This window comes from Hylobates moloch, unplaced genomic scaffold, assembly GCF_009828535.3.
Source record: "Hylobates moloch isolate HMO894 unplaced genomic scaffold, HMol_V3 SCAFFOLD_1, whole genome shotgun sequence".
Lineage (NCBI taxonomy): Eukaryota > Metazoa > Chordata > Mammalia > Primates > Hylobatidae > Hylobates > Hylobates moloch.
In genome coordinates this window covers 102815684-102826073 of record NW_026652276.1, presented here as the reverse complement: position 1 = coordinate 102826073, position 10390 = coordinate 102815684, and the positions used below count along the sequence as shown (strand labels likewise).

Sequence of the window (10390 nt, the reverse complement as noted above, 5' to 3'; positions counted from 1 at the left end):
GAGCCACTGCACCCAGCCAGATCTTCAGGTTTTTAAAGAAAACCTGAAGATTGACTTTTATGAAAGAGTGCCTGGTTTGTGGTGTGATAATGGCTCACTGAAGCCTGGAACTCCCTGGGCTCAGGTGATCCTCCCACTTCAGCTCCCCAGTTGCTGGGACTACAGGCATGCACCACCACACCGAGCTATTTTTTCTTTCTTTCTTTCTTTTTTTTTTTTTTTTTTTGTAGAGCTGCTGGAGTCTTACCATGTTGCCCAGGCTGGTCTGAAACCCCTGGGCTCAAGCGATCCACCCACCTTGGCCTCCCAAAGTGCTAGGATTACAGGAGCCACCGTGTCCGGCCTCATTCTTATTTTTAAAAGTACATGAGCCAAACAAAAGACACCTTTAATGAGGTTCAGCACGCAGCTGTGCTTGTTATGTCCAGTTTAAACAGGAATTATTTGATAATATGTTTACATTTTCTTTTTAGAGACAGGGTCTTGTTCTGTCACCCAGGCTGGAGTGTAGTATTGCAATTATGGCTCTTGTCAGGCCTCTGAGCCCAAGCCAAGCCATCACATCCCCTGTGACTTGCACGTATACATCCAGATGACCTGAAGTAACTGAAGATCCACAAAAGTAAAAATAGCCTTAACTGATGACATTCCACCACTGTGATTTGTTTCTGCCCCACCCTAACTGATCAATGTACTTTGTAATCTCCCCCACCCTTAAGAAGGTACTTTGTAATCTCCCCCACCCTTAAGAAGGTTCTTTGTAATTCTCCCTACCCCTGAGAATGTACTTTGCGAGATCCACCCCCTGACCCCAAAACATTGCTCCTAACTCCACTGCCTATCCCAAAACCTATAAGAACTAATGATAATCCACCATCCTGTGCTGACTCTCTTTTCGGACTCAGCCCACCTGCACCCAGGTGAAATAAACAGCCATTTTGCTCACACAAAGCCTGTTCGGTGGTCTCTTCACACGGATGCGCATGAAAGCTCTCTGCTGTCTCAAACTCCTGAGTTTAAGTGATCTTCCTGCCAAGTAGCTGGGGCTACACGCGTGAGCCACTGTGTCCAGCTGATTTTTAAATTTTCTGTAGAGATGGGGTCTTGCTATGTTGCCCAGGCTGGTCTCGAACTCCTGGCCTCAAGCAATCCTCTTGCCTTGGCCTCCAAAAGTCCTGGGATTATAGGCGTGAGCATTTTAACATATTTTCTCATTTGATTCCCAAGAAAACTTTGAAAGAACAGAGATGGGAATGAGCACAGAAAGGCATATGATTTTTACCTACTGTGAGTCTCAAATGACAAGGGTGACGGCCACAGAACCACACAAAACTCATTCATATAAGTGTGCTCGAGTGTACAGGGGCTAGTGTTTTAGATTTAAAGAACCTGGCCACCCTGCAGGTAATCAAGGTATTTCCAGAGTACACACACATAAAAGTGCACCTTAAGAAAATGTAGGCCATGTACAGTGGCTCATGCCTGTAATCCCAGCACTTTGGGAGGCTGAGGCAGGAGGATCGCTTGAAGCTAGAAGCTCAAGGCCAGCCTGGGAAACATAGTGAGACCCTGTCTCTACAAAAAAAAAATTATCTGGGCATGGCAGTGCTGTCCCAGCTACTCAGGAGGTGGAGGTGGGAGAATCACCTGAGGGCAGGAGTTCCAGGCTGCAGTGAGCTATGATCACGCCCACTGCACTCCAGCCTGGGTGACAGAGTGAGACCTTGTCTCTAAAAACCCCAATAATGATAAAATAAATAAAGCTATTATAAAAGATCAAAAAATCATTTAGCAATCAGATACGTTTGGGAATAAGAATGGAGCATTTTAATAGGATACTTTGGTTTTCTCTTTTTCTTTTTTTTTTTTTTGAGACAGTCTTGCTCTGTCGCCAAACTGGAGTGCAGTGGCACGATCTCGGCTCACTGCAACCTCCAACTCCCTGGTTCAAGTGATTTTCCTGCCTCAGCCTCCCGAGTAGCTGGGATTACAGGCACACACCACCATGCCTGGCTAATTTTTGTATTTCTAGTAGAGACCGGATTTCACCATGTTGTACAGAAGGGTCTCCATCTCCTAACCTCATGATCCGCCCACCTCGCCTCCCAAAGTGCTGGGATTACAGGCTTGAGTCACCGCGCCCAGCCTACTTTGGTTTTCAAAGGTTACATTAGGAGGTTCCCTGGTGACTCATGCTTGTGAGAACACCTCTCTGTATTCTAGTTGACAGGATACTGACTCACTTGCAAGGGCTCCAGGGAAGACATTAAGAATATTTAACAGGATGGGGGCGGGTAGGGGGGGGGAGAGCATCAAGAATAGTTCATGCATGCTGGGTTTAAAACCTAGATGACAGGTTGATAGGTGCAGCAGACCACCATGGCACAGCTTTACCTATGTAACAAACCTGCACATCCTGCACATGGACCCTAGAATTTAAAATAAATGTTGAAGGGGAAAAAAAAGAGAATATTTAAGAAGCAGAGTGCCTGGGCATTGCTCAATCAAAACAGATGCTGAGCCAGGTGCAGTGGCTCACGCCTGTAATCCCAGCACTTTGGGAGGCCAAGGCGGGTGGATCACTTGAGGTCACGAGTTTGAGACCAGCCTGGCCAACATGGCTAAACCCTGTCTCTACTAAAAAATACAAAAAGTAGCCGGATGTGGCGGCACGCACCTGTAATCCCAGCTAATCGGAAGGCTGAGGCAGAGAATCGCTTGAACCCGGGAGGCGGAGGTTGTGGTGAGCCGAGATCTTGCCACTGCACTCCAGCCTGGGTGACAGAGCGAGACTCTGTCTCAAAAAAAAAAAAAAGAAAAGAAAAGAAAAAAGAACAGATTCTAGTCTCAGCACTGGAAGGGTTCTACAGGTCCCTGCTGTGCCAGGTGGAACCCCCTTTGCTTCAGCACTGTAGGGAGGTCAAGCCAAGGTCGGAGGGTACTAGAATGGGACTGGGTGGCCAGGCAGGCACTATTTACCAACTAACACAGAGGAGATCGGTACTGTGATCCTGAGTGCAGCTGTGCGGGTGGCCTCATGGGAGCCCCCACCACAAAGCACACTTGAATAGTATGCCACATCAGCCATGCGTGGTGGCTCATGCCTGTGATCCCAGCACTTCGGGAGGTGGAGGCGGGCAGGTCCCTTGAGGTCAGAAGCCCCATCTCTACTAAAAATACAAAAATTAGCCAGGTGTGGTGGCACATGCCTATAGTCCCAGCTCCTCGGGAGGCTGAGGCAGGAGAATCACTTGAACCTGGGAGGCGGAGGTTGCTGTGAGCCGAGATTGTGCCATTGCACTCCAGCCTGGGTGACAGAGCGAGATTCCGTCTCTAGAAAAAAAAAAAAAAAAAAAAAAAAGAGTGTGCCACATCACACGTCACACTCATGGTGTGATATAGATCACGCTCCTTCAGACTGTTGTATGAGAAAAAAATTCCTGATTAATCAAACTCAAGTAACAGAGTTATCTAACTTTATCACATGCAGGAAAAATAAAGCATGCATCGAAGGCTGCATACTTGGGTCCCAAGCTCACGGAAGCAAAAACCCCGTGGTGAGCGCCCACTGAGACACTCCCCACTGCCCAACATTGCCGGAATGTTCTTCTCACCTGTAGAATACTCACCATTACTGAGCTCAAGCCCTGGAAGCGGCCTGAAGAGAAAGACACATTGATAAATGCGACAAGCTCACATTTCCTCTTTTGCCCACTTAGTTTTATTTTATTTTTTAATTTTTACTTATTTATTTATTTATTTGTTTTGTTTTTGTTTTCTTTGAGACAGAGTCTCGCTGTGTCACCCAGGCTGGAGTGCAGTGGCGCGATCTTGGCTCACCGCAACCTCCGCCTCCCGGGTTCAAGCCATTCTCCTGCCTCAGACTCCTGAGTAGCTGGGATTACAGGTGCCCGCCACCACGCCCGGCTAATTTTTTTGTATTTTTAGTTTCACCATGTTGGCCAGGTTACTCTTGAACTCCTGACCTCAGAAGATCTACCCACCTTGGCCTCCCAAAGTGCTGGGATTACAAGCATGAGCCACTGCGTTGAGCTTTTTGTTTCTGTTTTTGTTTTTTTTGAGACAGAGTCTCACTCCATCACCCAGGCTGGAGTGCAGTGGTGTCATCTGGGCTCACTGCAACCTCCGCATTCCAGGTTCAAGTGATTCTCCTGAGTAGCTGGGATTACAGGCATGTACCACTATACCCCGCTAATATTTATTTTTAATAGAGATGGAGTTTCACCATGTTGGCCAGGCTGGTCTCGAACTCCTGACCTCAAATGATCCACCTGCCTCAGCCTCCTAAAATGCTGGGATTACAGGCCTGAGCCACCATGCCCGGCCTATTTATTTATGTTTTGAGATGGAGTCTCATTCTGCTGCCCAGAATGCACTGGGGTGCAGTGGTGCCATCTCAGGTCACTGCAACCTCCACCTCCCAAGTCAAGTGATTCTCATGCCTCAGCCTCCTGAGTAGCTGGTATTAGAGGCGCACGCCACCATACCTGGCTAATGTTTGTATTTTTAGTAGCAATGGGGTTTCACCATGTTGGCCAGGCTCGCCTCAAACTCCTGACCTCAGGCGATCTGCCCAGCCTCAGCCTCCCAAAGTGCTGGGATTACAGGCGTGAGCCACCGCGCCGGGCCCCACTTAGTTTTGTTGGACAAACTTTTGCGGAGTGTTAACTCTATGCTAGGTGCTGTGTGAGCTAAAACTGGGATGGGCTGCCCATGATCACCGAGGAAGAGGGACATGGATACATCTCAAGGAAGCAGAAGATGATGAAGTCAGTGTCAGAGGCAGCATGGCCCAGCAGTCAACTGCGGGAACAAACCCCCAGCCCAAGTCATGGGACAGACATTCCTGGGCTGCCACATGCCCACCTTGGGCAAGTCAGAGTCTCCAGATTCCTTCTCTTGACTCACTTACCTGATGACTGTGAATTTGATAAACTCAGCTGCCTCCAAGATCCTCCTCATGGAGCTGATTTCCAGGTAGCCGGGGGCCTTGAATACCACCCCCGGGGGCATGCCGTCAATCACCACACAGCCAGGGTTGAATGTGATCTTCCTGTAGGGAACTTTCACAGGGAAATCCACGCCAATTGCTTCACCTGTGATGGGATAAGCAGCATAAAACCAGCTGAGTTTGGCTGGGCGCGGTGGCTTACACCTGTAATCCCAGCCCTTTGGGAGACTGAGGCGGGTGAATCACTTGAGGCCAGGAGTTCGAGACCAGCCTGGCTAACATGGCGAAACCCTGTCTCTACTAAAAATACAAAAATTAGCTGGGCGTGGTGGCGCATGCCTGTAATCCCAGCTACACGGGAGGGATCCAGGAGGCAGAAGTTGTAGTGAGCCAAGATCACCCCACTGCACTCCAGCCTGGGATACAGAGCGAGACCCTGCCTCAAAACAAAACAACACAAAACAAAACAAGTTAAAAAAAAACAACGCAAATAAAACTAGCTTAGTTTGTTCCTTACATTTCCTAAACCAGGATTTATCTTTAATGTCAGGATTTAGAAGCATCGAATGACAATACTTATGATCAGTCATTACTGCTTTATTTTCCAGTGGTACTATGATGTGTGAATATAATTTTAAAATTTTGAAACTGGCACGGGTAGTAGGCAAACTCAGTTTCTCCATCCATTACACACGGTTATCATGGCGCCTACCTGAAAAGTTTTATGTGAGGATTAAATGATCAAACACATGTTGAGCACAAAAAATAATACCCAAGGTAAACACTCAGTGAAACAAAGATAGCTATTATTATTATTATTGTAATTAGTCAATGCTACCATGCAAAAGCTCTTCTGTAAAAAGACATATTGACTAATTTTTATCATAGCTCACAAAAAGATCAATTTCTTTTTTTTTTCTTTTTTTTTTTTTGAGACAGGGTCTCACTCTGTTGCCCAGGCTGGAGTGCAATAGCACAATCTAAGCTCACTGCAACCTCTGCCTCCCAGTTACAAGTGATTCTCGTGCCTCAGCCTCCTGAGTAGCTGGGACTACAGGTGCGCACCACCACACCCAGCTAATTTTTTGTATTTTTAGTAGAGATGGGGTTTCACCATGTTGGCCAGGCTGGACTCGAACTGGCCTCAAGTGATCCACCCACCTTGGCCTCCCAAAGTGCTGGGATTAAAAGCGTGAACCACTGCGCCCAGCCAAATCAATTTCTTATAAGATGAAGTTTTTTTTTTTTCTTTTGTAGACCTGGGGTGTCACTTTGCTGCCCAGGCTGGTCTCAAACTCCTGGGCTCAAGTGATTCTCTAGCCTTAGCCTCCTAAAGTGCTGGGATTACAGGTATGAGCCAATGCACCTGGCCAAGTATTCTTTTAAAAAGAAGTATTTTAGGGATATGAATTCTGGATATAAAAAGATATAAAAACTTACCAAATTTTCGGCTAAAGAGGTCATTAACTTGTTCTCTCAGCTGCTTAATCTTTTCAATGCTTGATAATCTTTCCTTCTCATTATCTAAAAATAATTAAACAAATAAACCAAGGTTATTCATGTATTTTCTCCCAAGAATGCTGTTGGGAGAAATGCCTGTTAGCACCAGAGAAAGTGCTTTACCTGGATTGTTATTCAGTTTACTTTTAGCAATAATTAAGCATTTTGGAAATTTGGAAATGGAAGCCATTATAGACAATAGAGAATTTTCCAAATTATAACCCTATATAAACATACTACATACTACTTTTAAGAAATATTTTCAATATCATACAAGACAAGGATGTTTACTTTCACCACCACTTTTCAGCCTTAAAATAGAAATCTTAGCCAATGAAATATGACAATTAAAAGGAATAAGAGATACTAGGATTAGAAGGTAAGGTATATTTTTATTTTCTTTCTTTTTTTCTTTTCTTTCTTTTGCTTGTTTTTTGTTTTTTGGGTTTTTTTTTTGTTTGTTTTGAGGCTGAGTTTTGCTCTTGTTGCCCAGGCTGGAGTACAATGGTACAATCTTGGCTTACTGCAAACTCCTGGGTTCAAGCAATTCACTGCACCCCTACTGGGTTCAAGCAATTCTCCTGCCTCAGCCTCCCAAGTAGCTGGGATTACAGGCACCTGCCACCACACCCAGGTAATTTTTGTATTTTTAGTAGAGATGGGGTTTCACCATGTTGGCCAGGCTGGTCTCAAACTCCTGACCTCAGGTGATCCACCTGCCTCAGCCTCCCAAAGTGCTGGGATTACAGGTGTGAGCCACCACCCCTGGTCTGTTTTTCTTTTCTTTTTGTTTTTTAGAGACAGAGTCTCACTGTGCTGTGCAGGCTGATCTCAGACTCCTGGGCTCAAGTGATCCTCCTGCCTCAGCTTCCCAAAGTGCTGAGATTACAGGCACATGCCACCATGCCTGGTCCTTTTTTTTGTTTTTATTTTTTAGATATTTTTCAACGCTTTAAAACTTTATTTACTTTTGAATAACTAAAGCAATCACATGGCTCAACATTCAAGAGGAGTAATATACAGAAACATCTCAAATGTCTCTCTCCCATCCCTATCTCAGCGGCATCCCTATCTCAGTGGTCAGTTTCCTTCCCTGGAGGAACTATGTTATTAGATTCTCTTGTATCTTTCCAGATATATTTTACATACACATATTCAGAAAAGAGGATTATTATTATTATTATTTATTTTTTTTGAGACAGAGTCTCGCTCTGTCACCCAGGCTGGAGTGCAGTGGTGTGATCTCGGCTCACTGCAAGCTCCGCCTCCCAGGTTCACGCCATTCTCCAGCCTCAGCCTCCCGAGTAGCTGGAACTACAGGTGCCTGCCACCACGCCCAGCTAATTTTTTTGTATTTTTATTAGAGACGGGGTTTCATTGTGTTAGCCAGGATGGTCTCGATCTCCTGACCTCGTGATCTGCCCGTCTCAGCCTCCCAAAGTGCTGGGATTACAGGCATGAGCCACCGCGCCCGGCCAGAAGACTATTAATCATGAGCAACAAAACATTTCACTGCTGTGGCCAATTCCAATTCAACCATAGCTGGTGCTCCGTGCTGCCTGCTCTGAGATGCGTTTTCCAGGTAATGCCCGGGCTTGGCCAGGAGAAGCAAAATATCTGATTAATAATGTCTGATATGAGCAAGACGCTTGGTGTGTAGCAACTTGCAGAATATTTTATATTCCCGAACTGTCATTTCTTAGTTGTCAGGGTGAACTAAGTGAAAAATGACAGGTCCAAGAGACCACACTATGTCAAAAAATAATTAAGACAAAAGGAAAACTGTAACATTAGTCCATACCTGGAACAGTCACTTGAACGATGTTAAGATCTTCAACACCTGCTGCAGAATTTGTAACACTGGATGAATTTGTGTTTCCTTAAAACAGAAGTTGAAGTTTAGAATTTACCAAGAATAAGACCAATTCTCCTTTAAATATGTCTAAGTGCTGCTTTGATCAGAAGCCCAGACTGAATTTTTTTTTTTTTTTTTTTTGAGACAGGTTCTTACTCTGTCATCCAGGCTGGAGTGCAGTGGTGTGATCCTAGCTCACTGCATCCTCGACCTCCCATGGTCAAGTGATCCTCCCACCTCAGCCTCGTGAGTAGCTGGGACCACAGACATGCACCATCATGCCCAGCTAATATTTTTTTTCTTTTTTTCTTTTTTTTTTTTGAGACTGAGTCTATCGACCAGGCTGGAGTGCAGTGGTGCGATCTTGGCTCACTGCAACCTCTGCCTCCCGGGTTCAAATGATTCTCGTGCCTCAGCCTCCTGAGTAGCTGGGATTACAGACGCCCACCACCACACCCAGCTAATAATTGTATTTTTTTTAGTAGAGACAGAGTTTCACCAGGTTGGTCACGCTGGTTGAGAACTCCTGACCTCAAGTGATTCACCTGCCTGGGCCTCCCAAAGTGCTGGGATTACAGGCGTGAGCCAACAAGCCTGGTTCTAATTTTTGTATTTTTAGTAGAGACAGTTTCGCCATGTTGGCCAGGCTGGTCTCAAACTCCTGGCCTCAAGGGATCCACCCACCTGGGTCTCCCAAAGTGCTGGGATTACAGGTGTGAGCCACCACGCCAGCCTTAAATCACACTTTCAACTTCACTTCTTTTAGATACTTGCACTTAAACTGAGTTCACTGGCTGCAGGCCTGAGCAGTTACTTTTGATATCTGTCTGTCCACTCCAGTAGGAAAGGGGCTATGCCTGAATGAATCGTCCTTTTCCTTTCCATTCTCCCCCCTTACATACCCTCGACTCTTCATTCTTTCCTCACGTGAACACAGCACAGTTGAGGCCCAGTTGTGGGTCAGTGCTAACGTGCAAGACTTAAAACAAATTTTTTTTTCTTAATTTTTATTTTTAGAGATGGAGTCTTGCTCTGTTGACCATGCTGGAGTGCAGGGGCATAATCACAGCTCACTGCAGCCTCGAAATCCTGGGCTCAAGCGATCCCCCCACCTCAGCCTCCCAAGTAGCTGAGACTACAGGTGCGTGCCACCATGCCTGGCTAATATTTTTGTTAGTTTGTTTTGAGGCAGGATCTCACTCCCAGGATCTCACTCCAGGCTGGAGTATTGTGGCACGATTACAACCCACTGCAGCCTCAACTTCCCTGGGCTCAGGTGATTGGCCCACCTCAGTCTCCCGAATAGCTGGGACTACAGGTGTGTGCCACCATGCCCTGCTAATTTTTTGTATTTTTAGTAGAGACAAGGTTTCACTATGCCCAGGCTGGTCTCAAACTCCTGGGATCAAGTGATCTGCCCACCTCAGCCTCCCAAAATGCTGGGATTACAGGCGTGAGACACCGTGCCTTGCCTAATTTTTTTTTTTTTTTGAGACGGAGTCTTTCTCTGTCCCCCAGGCTGGAGTGCAGTGGCGCGATCTCGGCTCACTGCAAGCTCCGATGGTCTCGATCTCCTGACCTCGTGATCCGCCCGCCTCAGCCTCCCAAAGTGCTGGGATTACAGGCTTGAGCCACTGCGCCTGGCCTTATTCTCTGCCTTTTAAATCTGGCCCTGGCTGTCTGACTTGCTTTGGTCAATGGGACATCAGCAGATGGGATGCAAACAGAGGCTTGAGAAGAGCTTGATAATCCGTGGCTGCTGCTTCTAGAACCTCATCACCATGGGAGCCAGCCTGGGGTGCCTCCAAAGGGTATGAGGCCACAAGGAGAGAGACCCTGATGTCCCAGCCGGGGCCTCAGACACACAGCCATCCCGCCCTTGCTGAGCCAGTCCAGCCAAAACACAGAAATGTAGGAATGACTAAATATTCCATTCCATTCCATTGGAGCCCTTCCCCTTCCCTTTCCAGCCCAGGCTGGAGTGCAATGGCATGATCTTGGCTCACTGCAGCCTCCACCTCCCAGGTTCAAGTGATTCTCCTGCCTCAGCCTTCCAGGTAGCT

The 10390-nt window shown here is 46.5% G+C and overlaps 1 protein-coding gene across 1 annotated transcript in view; it reads right to left on the bottom strand.

The window, feature by feature from the left end:
- LOC116810372 (general transcription factor II-I repeat domain-containing protein 2B) overlaps window positions 1–10390 on the bottom strand; it is a 56107-nt gene that overhangs the window by 3287 nt on the left and 42430 nt on the right. The window contains exons 10-13 of the mRNA XM_058437050.1: window positions 8274–8351; window positions 6413–6496; window positions 4934–5117; window positions 3630–3658 (exon numbers count right to left, since the gene is read on the bottom strand). Of these exons, the coding sequence (XP_058293033.1) occupies window positions 3630–3658; window positions 4934–5117; window positions 6413–6496; window positions 8274–8351 (375 nt within the window). The remainder of the gene's footprint in view (window positions 1–3629; window positions 3659–4933; window positions 5118–6412; window positions 6497–8273; window positions 8352–10390) is intronic.